This window comes from Caretta caretta, chromosome 8 (genome assembly GCF_965140235.1).
Source record: "Caretta caretta isolate rCarCar2 chromosome 8, rCarCar1.hap1, whole genome shotgun sequence".
In the NCBI taxonomy this organism is placed as follows: domain Eukaryota; kingdom Metazoa; phylum Chordata; order Testudines; family Cheloniidae; genus Caretta; species Caretta caretta.
In genome coordinates, this window is record NC_134213.1 from 44,142,230 (window position 1) to 44,166,157 (window position 23,928).

Genomic DNA, 23,928 nt, shown 5'->3' on the forward strand with positions numbered 1-23,928 from the left:
CCTCTTCTCCCCACAGGCCCGGGAGAGCCAATATCTCCTGCCTACTCCAAGAAGGGGCATGTCTGGAGCCTGAAGCCAGCATGGTCAGCTGGCCAGTTGCACACAACAATGGAGAGATGCTAGGTATGCTCACCAAGCCAAGCCAGACAATCAGGAAAAGGCATTTTTAAAGGGTAGAGGAGAGCCTTCTGGTCTCCATGACCCTAGGCAGTGGAATTCACAATTTTGACCAGAGCAGTCAGTGCCAGGCATTGTGGGACAGCAGCTGCAAGACTGTCAGGGTCGATATAAGTAACATAGTATCTACACTCAGACTTAGTTGACTTAAGTGCATCGACCATGGCTCAGTGCTGCTCTGGGCGGTGATGTTACTGCATTGGTGGGAAACAAATTTAAGAGTAGACACATGCACAGCTGGGTCGATACAATGCAGCTTACTTCAACCTAACTTTGTAGTGTAGACCAGGCCTGAGTTTATTTGGTCTTGCTGGGGAAAAAAAGGTATATCTGCAGGAGGCATAAATTCTGTGGTATCATCAGTAATTTCTTATTATGAGATCACAAAGAAGGATCAGTTTTCAGATGTACAGAAAGAACCAGGAGCTGATTTAATTGACAAAACCAAGATCCAATGTCCACGCCAATTTCCCTAGTAATAAACAAGAGAATAAACACCACTATTGCCCCCTAAAAACCAGGAGCAGCTACACACACTTAAATTAGTTTCCATTTTAGAGCGAATACTGGTGTCAGCAGTATTCCTCATTGTAATCATAGCGAATACGTAATCAGAGTACAGCTATTCTTTGCACAAGTCATCATTTATTTACAGAATGGAAGAAAGTTGTGTTTCTCACTTCCTAAAACACAGCACTAGTAATTAGGTTCCTGTGAAAGTGATAGATTTATGACCAATGATTACATAAAACTGAAAGAGCTATCAACCTATTTCCATTTATCCTGCAGTATACTTGAAAACTGTTATGATCTGGCAGAGACTAATTGGAATTCTAAATAGTTTTGCTGGTTTTTATTTAACTCACTACACCAAAGAACCTTAAACCATCCCAGTCTGATTTGCACAAGGCCTAAGTACACATGACTTCAAATGAAGTTATGGGGAACTATAGCTACTCAGCACTTCCATAAATTAAGCCCCATTCTTTACACTGGACAGAAAAAAACATTCTTCTTGCACACAGTCCCTGACTAGACAGCAAATAGCCTTTCCCAGTGTTGTACACCCCAGCTGATCCTGCAAGAGCAGTGATGCTAAGATATCCATTCCAAAGACTGCCGTGAGAAACTATGGTGCAAATTCACAAATAATGAAACCAAAAAAGCCATGTTAAATTTTACATATTTAGAAACAAAAGGAAAAAGTCCAAAAAATGGGCACCACATTTTAAAAGGCAAATATTTTTCTTTAGAGAGATTGTAAACAATACAATTTAAAAAAAAAAATAATAATAAATTAGAATGTTGGCTGCTGCACAGAAGTGGCAGCACAAGGTTCCCAGAAAATTCTTGATCTTTCAAGGTGACTGTCATGGCCAGATGGATGCCCCAAAGGTCTGAAGCACACACCTGCCTTTGGAGAACTTTTACAATAAACCCCACCCACCTTTTGTTGTTTTCATGTAGTGGTGAAGTATTTAATAGTGTTCCATTAGTAAGCACTTACTAAAGTACAGTAATGACGTAAAGCATATCAGCAACATGAATGAAGGGAACCAGACATGGCTAAGGGCATGTCTACACTACAATCTTAAGTTGACCTCTATTAGGTAATTACTGTGATGGCTGATGTCCACACTATGCTCCTACACTCAGTTACCAGGAGCACTTCCAATGACTGAAGAGGAGCAGTGGGGGGGGGGGGGCGCTGATAGGCACAGTTCTCAGCTCCGCACAGCTCCCCACCTTCTCGCCTCACCAGTACCAGCTGATAGATCCACACCTGGAGTCCAGTTGGCTGCTGTACTCCTGGCAGGGAGCAGGGACCCCAGGAGGCAGCAGGGCTCCCTGTGGGGAGCGGGGAGCCCAAGCAGCAGCCCAAGCCAGAAGCCTGGGTGGCAGCCCAACTTGGAGCAGAGACCTGTCAGCAGCTGGACTGGGGAGCCTGGAGCCAGCTTTCTTGACAATTTCACAGCTACAGCAGAGCCATGAAATTGACAGCCAACAGCCAATGTGAGGAACCCAATGTCCATAGGGACACTACGTTGCCCGAACTACACCAACATAAGCCCTATGCCTCTTGTGGAGTTGGAATTATGTCGGTGTAGTAGGGAACTTACATTGGCGGGAGTAAGGCTGTAGTGTAGACACTGACATAGTTAGGTCGACATAAGCTGCCTTTGGCGACCTATCTCTGCAGTGTAGACCAAGCCTAAGTCAATGGTTTTCTCTGAATGATTAGGTTTCTGTTTTGCAGTTTAAAATATTAGATGAAGGATAATACATCATCTCACCCACACACATCAAGCAATTCATTGTTATGTTCCTCACTGCAACTCAGCTACATTGCTCATATGCAATATGTATTTTATACTACTCCAGGGACACGCATTTTCTCTCATATCACTGTGCAGAATTATGCTTGGAAAGGTTTACAAATCCCTCAAAATTTGGTAATGGTCCCACCAAAGCATTTATAGACCTTGTTAAAAGCTGGTAGGTTTTGAAAACAAATGTTTAGTATAAATGGTAATGCTTCTTTTTTGGTGTTCATGGAGGAAATGTTTAATAATTTAATACAAAAGATAATTCTCAGATAAAAATTACATTAGGATGGAGTTAAAGCTGAGAATATTTCGGTGCAAAAAAAATTACCAGAAACAAGGATTACAAAGCCAGAAAATTCAGAGATCAGGTTAAACTTAAAAGAAATCCAAACAAGTTAAGGTCTGCAAATGCTCAGTTCAGGCATCAAAATAACACTAACTCAGCCCCAGTAGTGACACCATGCGGGGGAGGGGGACAGGGAGGAGAGAGCCTCATATGCCTTTAAAACTCAGTTTCATGTAAATCACACACTAAATTGCTTTAACCTCTATATTAGAGTGAGATAGTATCATTATATAGTTATTGCATGGTATGACTTTAGATGGTGTATAGCTATTCCCAGGTCAGGCACTAGCCTCTAAAATCATGTGGAAATCCAGCTGTGGGAGAAAAGGAAAAAATGGTAATCAGAATGTTGTGATTTTATGTCTGATCTCTCTCATGAACTATTAAGGCTAGCAATATGTTTTAAACCACTAAAAAGCTAGAACTCACAGCATGTGATGCTCTGCATATGCATTAATATGTGCACTAGTAAAAGTTACCTTCGTGCAAACAAGCACAAAGATTTCTGAAAGTTTGTTCCAATTTCTAAAAATGTTTGAAATATGTCAAAAGCCTAAGTCTATAGCAAATATGATTTCTCAAAGAAAACCTTGAAGTCTCAAAAATAAATAAATAAATAAATAAATGAAATCACACGAGTAAAAGTGCAGACAAAGTACCTGACAAGTTCTGTAAGAGGAAAACATTTTCATTCTCTGGTCTATGAAACACCTGAACAGAATTCCCCAAAAATTCACTTCTGGGATGGTAAAGTAGTCTCAGACCAAATGGAATTTTTTCAGACATTTAAAAACACCTGAAAATAGGATCTTGAAATGGAAGTGCTTCCTCAGCAAGAACGGCACTGTGCATTTAAGTCTGCAAGCTGCTGAGAACTCTGGCCAAAACCAGCTACACACTTTAACATGTGCTTAGCTAGAAGTACGTGTGTAGTCCCAGTAAAATCAATGCAGTTACACCACAGTAACCAAGAGAAGAATCCAGCCACTCTGTGTTTATCTTAAAGACATAACAGAAAGTCAAGAACAGCTACTATGCTTGTTCAAACAGAAATGAATGTAAGTTTAAACATTTTGCACATAGTGACAAGCCCATCTAGTGAGGCAGACATGAAGGGCCCACCCTGTCAAGGGAAAAATGCAGTTAATCCCTAATTACTCTACAATGACAAGTCTTTTAGATTTTAGAATTAAATTCTGACTACTCTACCCAGAACAAGCTATGTCTGAATCACAAATGAGATCTGAAGCCCACTAAATAGCTCATGATATGCCAAACACCATACATATCAAGAGCCAATTATATTAATTCCATTCATTTGGTCTCAAGCTATTGCTGTATGACTCTTCCTTCTTTGCTGTTTCTTAGCAACACAATTTTGCTCTCATTTGCAGTGGATGAAAATGGGGAAATATTTCCACAGACTCCAAAGAACATCAGACCAATTATTTATTTAAACTGAGACACTGGTGTGCATGACATTTTCCAGACAAACAACAAAACCTCCACAAGGATTTTACAAGCTAAGGCCCCAATCCAGCAAAGACTTATGCACATGCTTAACTTTGAACATATTTACGTTTTTTCAGAATCAGAACCTAAACGATTTCTAACACAATAAGCTAAGCAGTGGAGAGGGGCTCAGGGAGGGTTATAGCCAGTAAGATATTGTGAGGTCTTCTTATTGTGTATGCTGTCATATACACAATCTTTTATAAATTACATTAAAATTTAAGAGTGGTAGCTGTGTTAGTCTGTATCAGCAAAAAGAACGAGGAGTACATGTGGCACCTTAGAGACTAACACATTTATTTGAGCATAAGCTTTCGTAGGCTAAAACCCACTTCATCAGATGCATGCAGTGGAAAATACAGTAGGAAGATTACACACACACACACACACCATGGAAAAAATAGGTGTTGCCATACCAACTATAATGAGAGTAATCAGTTAAGGTGAGCTATTATCAGCAGGAGAAAAAAACCTTTGTAGTGATAATCATGATGGCCCATTTCCAACAGTTGACAAGAAGGTATGAGAAACAGTAGGGGGAAAAATAAGCATGGGGAAATAGTTTTACTTTGTATAATGACCCATCCAATCCCAGTCTTTATTCAAGCCTAATTTAATGGTGTCCAGTTTGCAAATTAATTCCAATTCAGCAGTTTCTCGTTGGAGTCGTTTTTGAAGGTTTTTTGTTGTAGATTGTTCTTTTAGGTCGTAATCGAGTGACGAGGGAGATTGAAGTGTTCTCCAACTGGTTTTTGAATGTTATAGTTCTTGACATCTGATTTGTGTCCATTTATTCTTTTACATAGAGACCGTCCAGTCTGGCCAATGTACATGGCAGAGGGGCATTGCTGGCACATGATGGCATATATCACACCCATTTTTTCATGTTCTCTGTGTATAGGTCTTCCTACTGTATTTTCCACTGCATGCATCCGACGAAGAGGGTTTTAGCCCATGAAAGCTTATGCTCAAAGAAATGTTAGTCTCCAAGGTGCCACAGGTACTCCTCGTTCTTTTTATTAAAATTTAAGACAGTGGCCAGTAATGATCAGGATGGCTAGCAACCAACAACAGGAACAAGCTGTTTAACTGCTACAAAATAAAACCAGTAAGTGACAGAGGAAAAAAAGAGCCAGTTCATTTCTGTTTATTATTTCATGTTCTGGATTTTTGGTTTCTGTTATCACTTTTTAATTCACCATCTTTGTAGCCATGGGATTTTCCATAGCACCAGCGAACATGGAACCAAAATGAATCATAGCGTGCGATTCGCTGATTTGCTATCCAGTGGTTGCCACGGGGATGTAGTACCAGAACCCCAGGTTCCCCTCCAAATCCCTAGAGGGAAACAGCCTTAGCACACTTTCATTTAATAATTCCATTGTTCTCTGCCCTGAAAGCCACAGCTTTTCTAGGGCTTTGGGGTTTTTGTTTTTAAACTTAGAAGCATTTGCCAGAGAACTCTTGCAGAACCAGAGACTATGAAATCACAACATGAGACTGAAACCCCAAACTGAGAAGGGAGGGGATTTTCCAGTAGACTGTTTAAAATCCATGACTTGTTTTTGTTAAATCCATTCACCCTGTGAAAGATTCAGCCTTCATCATTATTATTATTTATTTATATTACCTCAGCCTAGGAGGCCCAATCCTGGATCACGATCCCATTTAAGACAGACACTGTATACACACAGAACAAAAAGATGGTGCCTGCCCCCATGGGCTTACAATTTACCCAAACTCTCTACATCTCAGGGCTCAGAAAGCTTACCTCCCCAATTCTCTAGACCTCCGAGGGGTTATCAAGCAGAAACTGGAAAGACAAGACTTGATATTTGGGATATTTCTATGATAAAGACAAGCAAAAAACTTTTCAGGCCTCCTTTATACACAATAAAGAACAAGTTGTGTCCCCTTTGCCCAGCTGCTCTGCCTCACAAATGGGAAGACTCTGGGAACTAGAGGATCAGAATTATCAAGGATTTCAATGCTTTTGATGCAACTGAAAACTCCCCTGTGAAGAGCACGGGAACTATCTGTGGACATGTCAACATTAGAAGCACTTTACCAGTATAGCTATACCCATATACTATATTATGCCGACACAGCACTCCTAGTGTGGACACAGCTTATATAAACAAAGCTGCCCTTTTACAGGAATACCTTACCCCACCACCCTCAAACAAATCTAGCTATCCCAATTAAAATGAAGTTTTGCTTTTATAATTAGGTCCACACTAGGGATTTCTATCAGCACAGCTACGTCAATCAGGGATCACAGCTCTTAATACTCCTGACCAATACAGCTATGCTAGTAGAAGCCTGTAACGTAGACACAGTCTGTATTTTTATGAATATTGTGGAAACCTCTATTTGATTATGAGTGTCTGACTTCTATAGAGAAGCCTAAGGGTTAACTCAGTCCTATGAGGCTCTATAAGACCACAGGAAGGCAGATAATGAGGGTGAATTAAGCCCAATCTCCAATACTTGATGAGAAAGATAACTATCAGTACCAGTGGAACTGGTGGATCCAGCTTGTAATCTTCCTTGTCTATAGGGTCAGGAGGAAGTTCCAGTTGCTCTCTTGGACAAGAGAGGTGATGTGACACCCTATTAGGTCACACAGTCCCTGGGTATCATGCACAGGCATTTCATGGGCACCAATAGGAAGGTCAAAGTTGGGTTGTGGAGGTCCCCAAAGGATGGGGAACCTCCAGTCCCAAGGAGAGTGTCCTGGTTTGGGTAGGGGATGCTGGTTCCAGGAAACTCTTGACCTCCTGTCTGTACAGATCTCGTTGGTGGAAGCAAGGATGGTTCCTCCAGAATATCTGATTTTCCGATTATAAGAAGCTCAAATCTCGCTCAATCAGCAGTGCCAATGGTTCTGTCAAAGTAAAGTCATGGCTAGTAGACAGGAAGGGAGTAGACTTCTCCCAGAGCCAGTGTCTCTTGGTGGAGTCAAAATCTCCCTGCTGAGGTTCAGTCCTGACAACCAGCGCAGATCCAGGAGAACAAAGACATTCACTGAAGTGGTGTGTCTTTCCATTCTCCTTGGGTCACCCACGGGTTTGTCAGCCCATACAGACAGAGCTGAAGTAGGAAGGTTCTGATTTGGCAGATCCACAAGGGACTGGGATGGTACCCCCAGTGGCTAAGGTTCCTGACGGATGCTCTTTGTTGGTACTAGCAGTCCAAGGTCTCTTGATCTGGACAGTACTGCTAGCAATGGCACTGCCAGTGCAGAGTCCGGTAGCAGCGGAGCCTTGCTCCTATGCACCTTTCTATCATCGACATCCTAAGCCTTTGGAAGCTGGGCACAAAGACCTGCCCGACCTGGACGGGGTGAGCGTGGGATCTGTCCTCTTTGGAGTGGACTTCGAAGCAGATCTGCTCTTGTGCTTATGAGACTGTGCTCTGCTCTCCTGCAGAAATCCTGAGAGGTTCCACAGGTGTAGTCTCCTGCATTAGACTTCATGGTAGGAAGCGTGCTCTTTGATCACTCTGGCCAATGTACTGCAGGGTTCATCCAGCCTGGGTCTGATTGAGACCTCTTAGCCTTCTCCATTAGGTGCTTTTTAAGCCAAAATGCTTGCACCTATCAGGTCCAGCTAAGAAAGGAGTGACAGGTGCTGCACCTGCCAGAGATATGCACTTCTCCCAGGCAGTACAGGTGGTCATCACTGATCAGGAAGATACAGAGACAGGAGATGCAGCTTTTCAAGCTTGCTATACTGTGCATAATCTAATTCCCATTCTGGGAAGCCAGAGGGATCCCCAGGGTGGGGATTCTAACTACCCACTAGCTATACTAATAGAGTGGTCCCCAAGGTGGCGCCCGCCAGGGCATTTTTGTTCGCCCACAGGACACCCCACTGCCAAAATGCTGCAGCCAAGCACAGCCACCAGAGAACCACCCACCAAAATGCCGCCGAGAAGCGTTACCGCTTCTCAGCAGCATTTCAGCGGCAATGCTTCTTGCCACTGCCGCTTCTCAGCGGCATTTCGGTGGCCGGTTCTCCGGATGCATTTCGGCGGCGGGGTGTCCGGTACCCGCCACAGTCTTCTGGGAATAGCAATATGCTATTCCCACAGAAAGGTTGGGGACCACTGTACTAATAGAACCATTAACACTAATTACACTAAAGATAACACTAATAAACTTTGAAATATTTACAGGTTTGAAGACAAAGGAGAAGTTCTGGACACTAAAGGTTCCAATTCAAGCCATACAGCAGTAAGAAGGAACTGAAGAGGTGGTCGGTTCACCCAGTGCTACTCCATGGATCCTAGATGCAGAACACAAGCAGAGCAGGGGCGCAGACACGGATCAACAGACACTGCTTTCAAAAGTTCTCAAGTCTCCGGTGCATGGAGCACACATGTACCCATAGTGGAATGCACAGAGCAACCAGTTCTCAAAGGAGGCTAAGTTTACGTAAGGCAATATGCTTTAAGCCTTAAAGCTTTTGTTATTTTTAACCTTTTCTCTGTTTGTGCTGCTCCTATAATAAATAAAGCAGACACTGTTTTGAACAAGCTGTTTTCTGTCATTTCTGGAGAAGATTCCATAGCAGGTGTCAAAAACAGATATGGTTGGTCAACATGGAGTACTGTAGACTGGTGATCCAGTCTAAAAGTGCGGTGAATCAGAGTTCCACTCAGAGAAATGCACATATAGGTCTGCCACTTGAAAAAAGTACCCAAAAAGAGATTACAGATGAAGTTCACCCCAAACCATAACATCCTCCTGAAGAGAATAATTTTGACATTTCTCTCTCTCTCTCGTTGAATATTAGTACTACATTTTTAGAGCTGGAATAGTTATACGCACGGATGTATCAAGACAGTTCTTGTTCACAGTACTCCTTGAAGTCATGTGTTCCTTTTTTTATTGCTCTTGATGTTATTTTGTTTAATGTCAGACCCATTCTCTACAGGCCTAATACATGGAATTTTAATTCTTAAAACTATAAATAAAATCAGAAGAGCAAGCCCACACGGATTCACTCCACACAGTTGCTCAAGTGAGCAGGACTTGTAGGAAGAACTTTGCCCATCCAGAAATGCTGATGAACCTCGGACACCCAGGAAGGAGAAGATCAGACAAAGGGAGGGGTGTCGCAGGACTTTTGTTGTCTTCAAAAATCTGTAACTCTCAGAGTAAAGTCTCTGCAGCCAAGAAATTCCCTTACCAAGCCTGTGTTCCATCCTTTCCTACCACATAGTCCCCAAAGGGACGAAATTAGAAGTCCAAAGTGCCCACAGCCTAGATGGAGAGCGTGCAAGCAATTGGGAGGGGACGTTCAGGAGGTTATCGGGCAGCAGTGCCCCACGTCCCAGGGAAAGACGTTGGGCAAGAAGTCTGAGCCCAGGAGTGTGCTCTATGGCTAAAAACAGTGACAAGACTCTACCCTGACCTAGTTGGCTTGGAAGTGCATGGGACCTAGAGACTGGGTCCACTCGCATCTCACTGGTGAACATGCAGAATACAACTGGGCCGGTTGTAACACTTAGCACTGGCCATTTTAAAAATTTAGCTTGTGTGTCCTTTGGTGCTAAGAGCAGGGAGTTTATTTGGAGTAGGTATGTAAGTGTGGAGGGAGAAATCACCTTTTATAGAATCACAGGACTAGAAGGGACCTTGATAGGTCATCTAGTCCAGCCCCCTGCACTCATGGCAGGACTAAGTATTATCTCTAGACCATCCCTGACAGGTGTTTGTCTAACCTGCTCTTAAAAATCTCCAATGATGGAGATTCCACAACCTCCCTAGGCAATTTATTCCAGTGCTTAATCACCCTGACAGTTAGGAAGTTTTTCCTAATGTCCAACCTAAACCTCCCTCATTGGTGAGGCCTCATCTGGAGTACTGTGTCCAGTTTTGGGCCCCACACTACAAGAAGGATGTGGATAAATTGGAAAGAGTCCAGCGAAGGGCAACAAAAATGATTAGGGGTCTGGAACACATGACTTATGAGGAGAGGCTGAGGGAACTGGGATTGTTTAGTCTGCAGAAGAGAAGAATGAGGGGGGATTTGATAGCTGCTTTCAACTACCTGAGAGGTGGTTCCAGAGAGGATGGTTCTAGACTATTCTCAGTGGTAGAAGAGGACAGGACAAGGAGTAATGGTCTCAAGTTGCAGTGGGGGAGGTTTAGGTTGGATATTAGGAAAAACTTTTTCACTAGGAGGGTGGTGAAACACTGGAATGCGTTACCTAGGGAGGTGGTAGAATCTCCTTCCTTAGAAGTTTTTAAGGTCAGGCTTGACAAAGCCCTGGCTGGGATGATTTAATTGGGGATTGGTCCTGCTTTTGAGCAGGGGGTTGGACTAGATGACCTCCTGAGGTCCCTTCGAACCCTGATATTCTATGATTCCCTTGCTGCAATTTAAGCCCATTGCTTCTTGTTCTATCCTCAGAGTTTAAGAAAAACAATTTTTAACCCTCCTCCTTGTAACAACTTTTTACACACTTGAAAACTGTTATGTCCCCCCTCAGTCTTCTCTTTTCCAGACTAAACACACCCAATTTTTTCAGTCTTCCCTTATCTTCATTTCTTCATTCCCCAACATATTTTATAACACTCGGGCAGAGTTTAAACAGTATCATATGCTAGACCTTGTATGTGAAGTAGAGAATTTTAAATGGAAAGTTATCAAACGTTATTTGTCTGCGCAATTTGTTTGGCCACTGTTTCGGATTTCCCAGTTTCAGCAGATCCAGCAGATTCCCACCCAGCCTTAGCTCGCTCCAGAGCAGGCTTTCTGCATAATGACATCTTTTTATTGGTGGAAGCATAACAGTAAATCTCACTACTCCCTCAGGAAGGCTGAAAGTTCATTAGTTACTCAATGAATAGTGATAGCAGCTATTAGGCACTCAAATATTTCTTAAAATGCTATTTGCCACTTCCTGGCATATTCCACGCACCGAGAGAGAACTCATACAGCCCACCCCTTTGCCTAAATTGTAGGAGAACCCACAGGTATTGTCTAGAAAGGGAAAATCCAGAAACCCACAGTTGCGATTTTAAATCCTACTATATAGTACATTAACAATTGATGGGGTGGGGAGGACAAACAAAAAAAACCTGCTCACCGTGCAGACAGAGGCTTCATCCCTGATTTTCACTCTATTCACAGTCAGTAGCTGCTCCAGCAGGCTGATTCTGTTTAGGAGCCAGGAAAATGCCAGCAGTAACTCCCTGCTACCCTGTGAGCCGTCAGAAGGGAGCTGATAGAATTCTGGCCTGCCATAGCCATGGTACCATAACACTGACTTTACAAACCGAATTTGCGTGCCTGAAAAGTAGAAAAGCAGGAAAATGTGTCACATTCCACTACCCACCCTTTTCCAGGAACAGCTGCTTCCTGGAGAAAATTAACCACATTTCATATCATACTGAGGGTAAGGAGACTGATGTTCTCTGGTTAGGCATGAACAGATACAGTACAGGCAGCAAGAATTCAAGCTTCCCCTGTGCTGCCCCACCCTGACACGCTGGAACCACCTCTATAGAGGGGAATAGAAATTCAGTCTCCAGACCCATTCAGCCCTTTGCCTCTCAGACTAACAAGGCCAATTTGCAACTGGCTTGCAGCTGGTGGGTGCCTTTCCTACTAGCCACTGGACTCAAACTGACCCTCCTTTCATATGGGCCACCAAACACGCTACAAGATGGCAACTCTTCTAGGTCACTGTTGACCTGAGGTGGATCAAAACCTAGAGATGAAAGGTTCCACAGCCTACTACAAATCTCTGAGCACTAGTGAGCAAATAAAGTTACAGTAGCATACATACAACAGGCACAGCAGGCTGCAGAGACTGCATTTTGTGCTCAGCTATATTCTCTTCAATTTTCCTTCATCATGGATTTTACCTGACAATTGCAATGTGACCTGAAGAGAGGTCTGCTTGCCTCTTTCACCAATAGAAGCTGGTTCAATGAAAGATATTACCTCACTCACCTTGTTTCTCTCAATTACAATGCAAATACTATGGATTGTAAAGCAAGAGTCACTTCACTAGGGGAGAAAGAGAAAAGGTTAAACCAACAAATAAAGTTTCTTCCCTTCCCAAGTGAAGTGTTTCAATATCTCCATGTTGTTTCACCACAAAGCATCAGTAAACCCAAACTCAGGGCCCCACGTAGTCAGTGCTTAACTTCCATGTCCTCTATCACATCTGCATGTTCCTCATTTGCCTACTCCCTGTCACTAGCATGATAAACTTCTCGTCTGGTCACATGCATTGTGAGCTTTTTCCCCTGAATGCTGTTGACTAATGAAGCTCAAAATAACAATGCCTGACTGCCAAAGAAAAAGCATGAATGGAAAGAAACATCTGTGACTCTAGAAAAGTTATTTGTTAATCTTAAAAAAGAATTCCTTGGGGAAAAGTGTCTAACCACATCACTTGAGCTGTGAAATGTTAAGGGAGTTTTGCATGCTAGGGGCAATCATACCAAGCTAAAACACAGCCACTAGAAGCCCGAAACTTGAACGTACTCGTTACATTCGAATAGCACTCATTACACTTAAACAGCAGCACATCCTTAACAGTAGTCACTAAGTAGCTGCCTGCACTGGCAAGAGCTAGTAAATCTACACAGGCAGTAAGCCCACTTCATTTCTCAATTTGGAAAGGAGAGTCTTTAAAAAGTGGGAGGAATAAAGCTAACTCTCAGCAGTGGACTGTTTTGAGCACTATATCAAGAACTGGCCTAACCCGATGACAGTTTGTGAACAAAATCATGAGAAAATAGATGGCTCTGTCACAGCCAAAGTTCTCAACACTGGGCTTAAGAGAAATGTTGAACACATGCTGACTACCCCTGAAGCCTATTTCTATAGCCTTGAACAAAATGCAGAGAAATAACTGTTTTATTGCTGATGGTGTTGAAATTTGGAAGGAACTGAGTGAGATCTTAAAAAGAGAAATATGCAATGACAGAGTTAAATTACAAGCATTAAAAAAAAAAAAAGAATGGGACAAGCACTATCTCCAGCTCATTTTCTTGCAAATATTTTCAATACTTGGGTCAAACCTGAACTCCTGAAGAAGAGAAGTTGGCTATGGCATGGACATCCAGCAATCATCCCTCCATAATGCCAACCATAATAAACTTCAGAGCTAAGGCTGAACCATTCAAGAAATATATGTTTGCCGATGATGTTTTAAAGAAAGTCACATCAGTGACTTGGTAGAAGTCACTTAAGCACTTGGATTTAGAGACTGTTGAAGTGATAATCTCATTTTTAACTGCAGTAGCTTCTTCTGCCAGTGTAGAAAGAATATTTTCTTCCTTTGGACTAATCCATTCCCAATTGAGAAATCGTTTGGGACCTGAAAAAGCAGGAAAGCTTGTTTTTCTTTTCCAGATTATGAACAAACAGGAAAATGAAGGTGAAGACCACTGAGTTAGCTGCAGAAGCCAATATTTTACATTTCTCATGTTGACTTGCCTCACATAGTCTATTTAATTTTTGTTTTTGTTTTTTTTAAAATTTCATTTAATTATTTTAGTTAAAAACAATTTTAACAAAAACAAACCTGATTTTAAAAAACATACATGTTTAACTAAATTCAAAAATTCATATGCTTGTTTTGTTAAAATAGGATGTTTGCTGTTGAAGAAAAAAATCCAGAATCCATAACATTGTTGTTTTAGTTAAATAAAACAATTTAAATATCTGTCTGGTGATGTTCTCCTCCTAATACAGCATGGCAAGAAAATCCTCCAAATACTAATGATTAACCTGTTGAATTGGAGATAGTTCACCTCCCAATGACTTCATAAATATCTGCTTCAGTTACCTTTGGTACATGAAATAACCAAACAATCATTCGTTTTCTGATATAGCTGTAAAACTAATCTGAAAAGTTTTCAAAATAAATCACTTTCAAAATGTATAGTGTGTACCTTCTAAAAATGAAACCTACATCTGTCTGAGTTGTGAAGAATATGTATTAAGTTTATAAACCAACAAGAATGCACTTTTATGTAGAAATCGATGATTAAATCGAGTCTTCCTGACCAGTGATTTAAATCAAATTGATTTAAATCAAATCCACCCTGTTTAAAAGAGTATGAGATGTTCATATGCTATAGCAGTGATGGCCATATAAGTAATCTAATCTAATATAGATAGATGCACTCTGCCAAAAGAAGAGTGTGACAGTGTAGAATAGAGAGAAGAATGCTCCTTATATAGCAGATAATGCTAATGACTGCGGTACAATACCTGTTTTTTGGCCAATGCTTTACTGAGGCACTTCATTAAGGTAAGGGAATTTGCACAGAATGGTTCTGTTGATCTTTATAATAAACCCCTCTCAGCATGCACATTTCACTTGAAAAAGACAGTTTAGTGAACACGGGCCAAGCCGTGATACAGCACTCATGTTGTGCCCTTCCTTTTTACGACGCCTGCAGAACCCTTCCAATGAATTACAGCTTTGTATTCAACAGAGAACTACACATTATTCTGAGTTTATGCATGCTAGGAAGAAAGAAATGTGAGTCAAGGCAAGGAATGAAAATGGATGCATTACTTCGTGTGCTCAGGCAAAAACCACCTGTAGAGATGTCACAAATCAGAGTTATTAAGGAAAATTATTGCTGCAGAAAAACAGTTCTGGTTTGACAGGTGAGAATGAAAGAGATACAATAGCTACAGAGCTCTTTTTGGCAGTATCAAAATTGCTACACCAAAAGATAACTGACACGTCAAAAGGCAGATCCCACTGGCATTTTAAGAGTTCATGCAGATTGTAAGCTAATGGAAAGAGGAGTATGAAGGTACTGGCCGTGACTTCATTAAAGTTAATGCCAGAGTTCCAATACAAGGCTGACTTTGACTCACTCTCTAACTTACTTGATGAAGGAACTATTGTTCTGAATTTTGGGGGTATGTGTGAACTTTTTTCCCCCCAGAAGTTTAGGATAAGAAATAATTATATAGAGAAAGAGGGAAAATATTCTCTTCCAAAACAGGATGACTTCCAAGATTTTCCAGCCACTGAACACTGGGGAGATTTGCTGGTGTGTGGTTTGGTTCTAGTTTTGGGTTTTCTGCACAAGTGCAACAGCTCATTCATTTTAAACACACTGTCTGTAGTACATAATACTTTCTAAATGATTTCCCAAATTTGAAGTTATGTACTATCACTCATTAAAAATATGACAATCTTTTTCTATATGAAGTATAAAGTGACCATTGGTCACTCCATAATTACGATTGTTTAAAACAGAAGTTTGAATCCTCCCTAAAATTCACATACATAGTAAAAGTGACTTGAAAACCCATATGCTAGTTCACAAATTGGGGTATAGCCTGTAGTATAAATCTGAGGGTCATTTAATCAAAAGGTTTCAGAGTGGTAGCCATGTTAGGCTGTATCAGCAAAAACAATGAGGAGTCATTGTGGCACCTTAGAGATTAACAAATTTATTTGCGCATAAGCTTTCATGGGCTATAACCCACTTCATCAGACGCATGGAGTGAAAAATACAGTAAGCTGTATAAATATTACAGTGCATGAAAAGATGGGAGTTGCCTTCCCAAGGGGGGGGGTCACTGTTAACTAGGCCAATTCAATTAAGGTGGAAGTGGCCTATTCTCAACAGTTGAGAAGAACGGGTTGAATATCAAGAGAGGGGAAATTACTTTTGTAGTGCTAACGAGGCCAATGCAAAAGGATTCCCAAGCCAATCTCTCGCCAAAATGACCAGTTTTTAAAATTTGGAAAGTCTATCACTTTTTTGGAACACATGCTGAACAAAAACACATGGGCAGAAACCACAGGATACTTGTATCCTTGGGATACCCTGCAAGAGCTAGTGTCTGGAACAATAACCAGTTCCAAAACCTAACAATAGAAAATAACTAGAGGTTGTTTTGGTCCTACAAGTGGCAAGGATTGCTCAGATCTCTGGCAATGCGCACAGACTCCAGGTCAAAACTCAAAGAGCAATCTCAGAGAAAATACTTTTAGTCTACAAGGTGCACTGACCTGGGAGCCAGGAGACTGTGAAATCAAGTGTCCTCCTCCACTGACTGCTTTTAATATTTGTGTGCACTTCATAACTTATACTGACCAAGTCGTGATACTCCTGTTCTAGGGCCAGGAAATTATTACTTTCCCTCAGTTTTACAGAAAAGTTAACTGAGAAGTTACACAAAGAAGGGAAGGATGGCCCAGTTGTTAAGGTACTAGTCTAGGTCTCAGAGACCCAAGTTCAATTCTGCTACGAACTTCCTGTGTGACAATGGGTGAGTCACTTAGTCTTTCTGTTTCCCAGATTGTCATCTGTAACATGGGATGTTGTGAGAATAAAGTACATTGATAGAACGAGGAGTAATGGTCTCAAGTTGCAGTGGGGAAAGTTTAGGTTGGATATTAGGAAAAACTTTTTCACTAGGAGGGTGGTGAAACACTGGAATGTGTTACCTATGGAGGTGGTGGAATATCCTTCCTTAGAAGTTTTTAAGGTCAGGCTTGACAAAGCCCTGGCTGGGATGATTTAGTCGGGGATTGGTCCCGCTTTGAGCAGGGGGTTGGACTAGATGACCTCCTGAGGTCCCTTCTAACCCTGATATTCTATGATTCTACACTAAAGATTAGGAGGCACTGAGATACTGCAAAAATGGGGGATACATAATAGAACACTGGTCTTGAATATGGCAGACCCAACTTTCGTTCACTTAGCCATGTGATACATGTGCTAAATCTGTATGCTTGCTATCCTGCCTGTACCACTGCTTTAGCCACTAAACCAGACTGCTTGAAATCAAACCAGAAAGAGACTCCAGAAATCCTAATTCCCAAAGTCTAGCAAAAACTGTGCAACTCACTAGCAAAGTGTGTGTCAACTTTCTGATTACAGGTTCATCATGTGCACATGAAGATCTCAAGTTCAGACTCTGCCAACAACCAATGTGGGAGCAATCAGAGTTCCATATGATGGCATTTCTATTTTCCCAATTTAATATTTTAGAAGTCCAATCAACCTGTAAATTAATAGATTAGAGGCCAAATTATGTGTTCAGCTATGCTTTCTGCATGTCTATCCCTATCAAGGTGCAAGAGACACAGCTGAATTGCCTTAGCACATAGGTGCACATGATGGAACTTCAGTGTTAATGTCTGTGCATAGCAATTGAAGCAGCAGGAAAAAAAATGATGATCCTGTGATTAAGGCAGTGGACTGGGAACTGAACCAGGGGGAACCAGTGTTCAATTCTTGGCTCAGCCATGGATTTCCTGAGAGATCCTGGCCAAGTCATTTAATCTCTGCTTCATTTTCCACAACTGTAGGCTACTTTGGCTCTTCAGAAGCCTGACAAGCATAGTTTGACTCATGGAGATTTCAGGAGCCAATTTTGGCTGGTTTGGGGCTGAGAAACCTTCTAAGGCTGTGGGAGGATTCCACAGTCACGTCATCCCTGCTTTAGTGAAGGGGCACACTGTAGGGGATCACTGGGGGATATCCAGGGAAGACATAGCCCTGGGAACTAGCACTGTGTCTGTGGTAATGTATATTTAAATACCAACAGTGATTAAGCTCTTTCATTTGACAAGATGGTAAAAGAGCCAACCTGTACGCAAGCTTTCTCTGCAACATGGTTCCTGGTTATAGCTGTATTTTACATCCTCTCTAAAGTACATACACATAGTGGATTCCTTCTTCACTCCGAGACTTGGCTCCACAGCACAGGCTGTATAGCTCTGAGGCACAGTTCATCCATTATAATCCACCATTATAATCCGCAGCCCTAAAGTAGGATTTAATGGCACTTTACTGTGGAGTCAAGTGTCATGTTTGGAAGGAGAAAATAAGAGATTAGAGAGGAAGTAAAGCTGTTTTCTGTAATTATCTCTGAGCACTCTGGGGACTTGTAAGGCCAATGCACAGTGTAAATGCAACTGCAGTGACCTGTTAGGTAAAATGCACCAAACAAGCAAGAGCCTACAGCTGATGAGAGAACATCCAGCTTGCCTGACTGACACCTCATTAACATGGATAAAACAAGCTGAGTATGAATCAAGAGCCATCTTCACACCTTTGATGCAAGAATTAGCGTCAATGGGATAAACTGAGATGTTCAGAATGGAGTCTGAAGCCCCCATTGCAGGGAATGGGCTGCTGAGGAAGGGGAGCTCTAAGTCCAGCTCAGGTCACTCCCAGAAACAGAGACAAACCTTACAAGCACTGGGTGGGAAAATACTTTATTACCTATGGTATCAAGCTCAGTCCATCCTCCATCATGGATTTGCTTTAGAAGAGAATACAGCAGCCTCCAAATCTGCAAGCTCTATGAAAGAACAAAAAGGAAACATCAGCATTCAGAACAGTTGCCATGTATTTGTCTTTAATTACTCAGCACTGGCCATTGTCTTGTATTGCCCCATGCTTCCTCAGATTAATGGCAATAACGTGAAGATTGTGCATTCAGCAAAGGAAAAAGTGTTACAGGATTGTTGACTGCCTGGATCAATTGGCACCTCTCACACACAACAGCACTGCTTCTAAAAAGGCACAGCCACATACTGCACACTTTATACTTACACTTGTACCAGTTCGTTCTGGGATGCCTGAAAGAAATGTTCTATAATGCTGCAGAAGCAGGGGCTTTAGGGTAATTTGTAAACACGAGGCATTGCATTGTGGGCTATTATTACGAGAACTAGCTCAATGAATGTAGTTAGAAGCTAGGATAGCACAGTTACAGACTATGACGGTTTAAGCCTTAAACTCTGAGGCAAGCCAAGGAATTGCAGCCAACATTTGTAAAATGCCTACACAAATACAAAACAGCCTATATGCAGACGTAGGTCAAGGCCTTCCTGCCAATGGAGTTTCCAAAGCCCTAGTACAGAGGGGGCCTAAGATCGTTCAGGATGAAGGGAGGGAAGTATACTCGGAGTGACAAGTAGAATGTGCTGCACACCAGAGGGAAGTGTCAAGCTTCAATTTTGAAAATAGAAGTTTCCAGGAAATTCTCCAGAAGCCCTGAAAAGTTCCTTGCCTTGGACAAAATTCTAAGTAAGAGAAGACATGGAAAGAGATCATCCGACTGAAAAGAAAGGAAGGGTGGTATGGAGAAAATTTTGCTCTTGGACTTCGAAGATTATTTCCCTCTAACATAAATGAGAAGGGATCATGCATATCTGGCTGTTTAGGCTTTTTATTTCCCACCATGGGAGGAGGAGGAAGCTGGTGTCATTACAGGGATGGCAGACATATCATGACTAAAGGTCCTCAGGTGGGTTATGAGGGTACCTTCATGGTGGGAGGTGAGGCGGTGACATTACAGAGTCAAGGCTTCAGGGGGAATGTAACCGTCAGGCACGGGAGGGGGGAAGGTAATTCAAATTAAGGTAGGGTGTGAATTTAGAGCTCCAGAACTATTCCTGAATAACTCTGTATGTGAAGATTCTTAGTACAGAATAAGGGCAGCTGCACATCGAGTTATTCAGCAGTTATTGCAGAAAATCTCCATGTGTGGTGACATTACAGGGATCACAGCAAAGGGATGCCAACGCAACCAGGTGGTAACAAGCTAGCGAAGAACACCATGGAGAGCTGAAGGGCTCAGATACACAGAGTTGTACAGATTAGCTATCCAAACAGTATGGAGGAATTATTTTAATTAGAACTACCAAGTAACATTGAATATTCATACAGCACCATCCCATCCACACACCTTAGAGTGTTTTATACTGCTCACTGTTACTATTGCTCCTTTACAGCAGGCAAAACCGATGCACAGACCTTGTTGCCACTGGGGATTTGTTCCAACCCCACTCGCTGGTGTAGCTGCCCAGTGCAGACTTTCCTACAAGCAAAGCTGTTACAAGCCACAGTTTGCACCATTGCAGTGTGACCTGGTTGCACACAGGGCTGAGTGGCAAACTGTGCTTATATCAGCTGCACCCGTCTCACCAGGGGCTTGCAACTGGGCAGCTATGCCAAAGGCAGGAATACCCAGTATGAAGAAGGCCTGAGAGCACAAGGAAGTTGCCTAGGGTCCCACCACAGGGGGTGATGGTATGGGAGAAGAGATGACATTATAAGGGCAAAGGGAGAAGCAGACAATGTTATGGAGCAGGGGGGATGATGTGGGGTAACGGGGGCAAACCTAGGAGGCGGAGGGATGCTAGGGGTCAGTAAGAGAGGAGGGGTATTGCTATGGGGCAGGGGGCACCGAGAGGGGCAGGGGTGCTGCTGGAGTGCAGTGAAGGGGCATTGTTAGGGGGCAGCGGTGCTGCTATGGGGCCCGGAGGGGCCAGTGATGTTGCCTTGGGGCAGCGGGGCATTGCTATGGGGCAGTGGGGGCGGTGGCCGTTGCTATTGGGCCGGGGGGGGGGCGCGGTCCCGGCTTCCCCCGCTCTCACCGCCTCGGGCCGGTCGAACTTGGCGAGGCGGAAGGTCTCCGGGGCGGGCCGGCTCCCCGGTGGCAGCGCCCGGCACAGCGCCCCAATAGCCGCCGGCAGCGCCCCAGCCCGGCCCCGCCACATCCCGCGGCAGACTCCGACACTCGCCAGCTAGCGCCGCTCCCTCCGCTTAAACGGCGCCTCCGCGCTACTGCGCAGGTGCACACGGCCCCGCCTCCCAGGGCGCATGTGCACGGTGCGCGTGCGCAAGTGACGAGTGAAGCCACGCAGAAGCCGTCACCCTCGCCTTGCACCCTCAGTACTGCCCTTCCTGGGAGCACGTGGCCACGTGCTGGGCTCCGAGCGCTGGGTCAGGCTGCCGCGGCCCGGTGCCTCCCGGCCGGGGAGTGGCTCTTCCCTGCGCGTGCAGCGCTCTGGGGCAGAGCCCAGCAGCCCGGAAATCCCGCAGCAGGGCTCTAGCGGGTCCAGCCCAGAGGTCGGTGCCAGGCTGGCCTCTGCTGCTGCCCTGGGGGCTAGACGTGTGCAGAAGGGTTTGCAGGAAAGCCCAGAGTCTGAGCTCATGTTACCTCAACAGCTGGGGCTTTATGTAGGGCATAAAATAGCAGAAGATTGGCAGTAAAATCACCAGAGTGGGCAAGTTCTCTGGGCCCCATCATGCTCTAAACATTTATTTCTGTGTGACTCGGCAGGTTCCCGCCACGAGCGGACACAGCTGTGCAGCACCTTGTTGCTGGGACTCAAGAGAGCTGGGGACTCTTGCATACTAGATAGGGCATGTGGTCTGTCCGGGATTTCTTTTTCCTACACTAGCACTTATGTCGGTATAACTTATGTCGTTCAGGTGTGTGAAAAAAAAACCCTGAGTGACATGTTTCACCAACAGAAGCACTAGTAGGGACAGTACTACTACGTCTCCCTCTGACATAGCTTCTGCTTCTCGTTGGGTGTGGTTTAATTCTGCTGACAGGAGAGCTCTCTCCCATCAGCATAGAGGGGCTACCCAGGAGACTGTACAGCAGCGCAGTTACATCGGTACAGCTGTGCCACTGTAAGGTGTGTAGTGTAGACATGACCAAAGATGATGACGTGTTTCTTTCATCTGTCTTGTGAAAAACGTAGCTATTTTGACATTTCATCTCAGTTTGGGACATAGTCAAATATTGAAATACCAGAATTGGATGTTGGACAGGAATTCTGATTTTCAATCTGCTCTGAGGGGACTAGTAAGTAACCAGAATCAGTCATTTAAACATTCACATAGCGGATAACAGATTTCAGAGTAGCAGCCGTGTTAGTCTGTATCCGCAAAAAGAAAAGGAGTACTTGTGGCACCTTAGAGACTAACAAATTTATTTGAGCTGTAGCTCACAAAAGCTTATGTTCAAATAAATTTGTTAGTCTCTACGGTGCCACAAGTACTCCTTTTCTTATAGCTGATAACGCAGTCCCAGGCTAGCATCCTAACTCCCCGGACAATTCTTCCTTTCCAGTGCTCTTTCTTATTTATCCAATGGCCACACAGACATAAAACATGGTTTAGAATACTAATAGGAATCTACCAGGATTCGAACATGGCTACTTAGCTAGGCCCACATAGGCAAGGAAAAGATACACTATAAATAACATTTGAGCGACAAACAAAAGTTGTGTTATTATAGGATTACTTTTATTGTGCCTGATCCTGCAAATATTTATGCAAGGGAGTAGAGTTGGCTGAAATGGCATGTGAATAGCTTTACTTAGGCAAGGTAGTTCCATTGACTTCAGTGAAACTACTTGACCAAGTAAGTTACTTACATATAGAGCTGCTGGAAAATTTAAAAAGAAAGTCAGAAATTTTTTTTTAAAAATGTTTCCATTTTGCTGGGCTGCAAAGGGACCCACATCTCGTTTTTTCAAAATTGTGTTAAATACTTTTATCAAAAATATTTTTGGACCATTATGGAAATTTTTTGTTTGTCAAAATCCTGCTTCTTTTTGAGTAAAAAATGTCAGTTACTCTATTGATAATGTTTAGGATCAAAAATTCCCTTCAAAATGTGGCCAAAAATATTACTGGAAAAAAACTGGAAACAGTACGTCACATAAATTTTAATTTTTAAAAAGGAAAAATAAAAATTTCCAATTAAAAAGCTTTTTGGTCAAAAAATTTCAGCTGTACTCCTCTGCAGACGTTTGCAAGATTGGGTCTAAAAAGCATGCTCTATGTTAGCCCCCACATTCTAACCCTGCTGGATACCCTGGCTAAAACATAGTTTATGTTTGGCCACATAAAATAGGGGCTTGGACCTTGCAAATAAAGGTACAATGCTGATATCTGCAAGATAATGAGTGTAACTGTCCAACTCCCCTTCTGTCAAAAACAGTAGAACTCTGGAAACGTTTCCCTTTGAACCAGCCACAGTGATCTGGGGATTTATGAGCTTGTTCCCCCACCCACTCACACATACACCTCACTGAGCATTCTAGTCACCCGTCACAGGAGAAGGCCCCTTACCTCCTGGCAGGGATTTGTCTGAGCTCCTCTCTCTCAGCTCTTGCCACTTCTTTATATTTGCATTTTGTCGCTCCCTCCCTTTCCATGTTGTGTCGCCATGGCCAAGACACGGAGCATCCAGCTGCCCTGCTCTCACTCCGGCACTGTGCTGACCTCACCCTGACATCACATTGCTGGGCTCTGTGCAGGCAAGATGACTTCTTGATGCTGAGATGAGACAGGAAGCTCCTCCAGAAAATGTTATGGGGGTGCGTCTCTAAAAGTAGCAGTTCCTGGGACCGACTCAGAGTCCGATCCCCCTTCCTGCAAAAGCCCAGGGGAGAAGGGACTGGCACACTTTGCTCACAGGAGACCCAGGGCTGCTCTACAGATGCCCAGTTCCATGAGCTCTTGCAATAAGCAGGAAGAACTAGATGGGCCACTTGGAAATTAGCAGAATCTGACCTAGTGGAGGCACAACTGAAAACTGAGTGGGGGGAATGCTTGTCCATATGGCCGGCACAATCCCTGAAGGGGAGATAGAATGGGAAGACGAGGCAGAGGGGGCATTTTACGTCAAAGGGGTTTACCAGGTCAGTAAGACACAATGGGACGGTGAGAAGGGGTGGGGAAAATACTTTGGACAAAGCAAAAACTGTGATGGCATGGACTTAGCAAGAGTAAAA

General features: G+C 43.2%; 1 protein-coding gene across 4 annotated transcripts in view; it reads right to left on the reverse strand.

Annotated features, from left to right (window-relative positions):
• Nucleotides 1-20,955, reverse strand: part of TEDC1 (tubulin epsilon and delta complex 1) — a 201,261-nt gene extending 180,306 nt beyond the window's left edge. For all 4 annotated transcript variants that reach the window (XM_048862429.2, XM_048862430.2, XM_048862428.2 and 1 more), the window contains exons 1-3: nucleotides 20,767-20,955; nucleotides 18,605-18,683; nucleotides 11,464-11,666 (exon numbers count right to left, since the gene is read on the reverse strand). In XM_048862429.2, the coding sequence (XP_048718386.2) occupies nucleotides 11,464-11,666; nucleotides 18,605-18,683; nucleotides 20,767-20,889 (405 nt within the window). In that variant the 5' untranslated portion in view covers nucleotides 20,890-20,955. The remainder of the gene's footprint in view (nucleotides 1-11,463; nucleotides 11,667-18,604; nucleotides 18,684-20,766) is intronic.
• Between the last annotated feature and the right edge of the window lie 2,973 nt (nucleotides 20,956-23,928).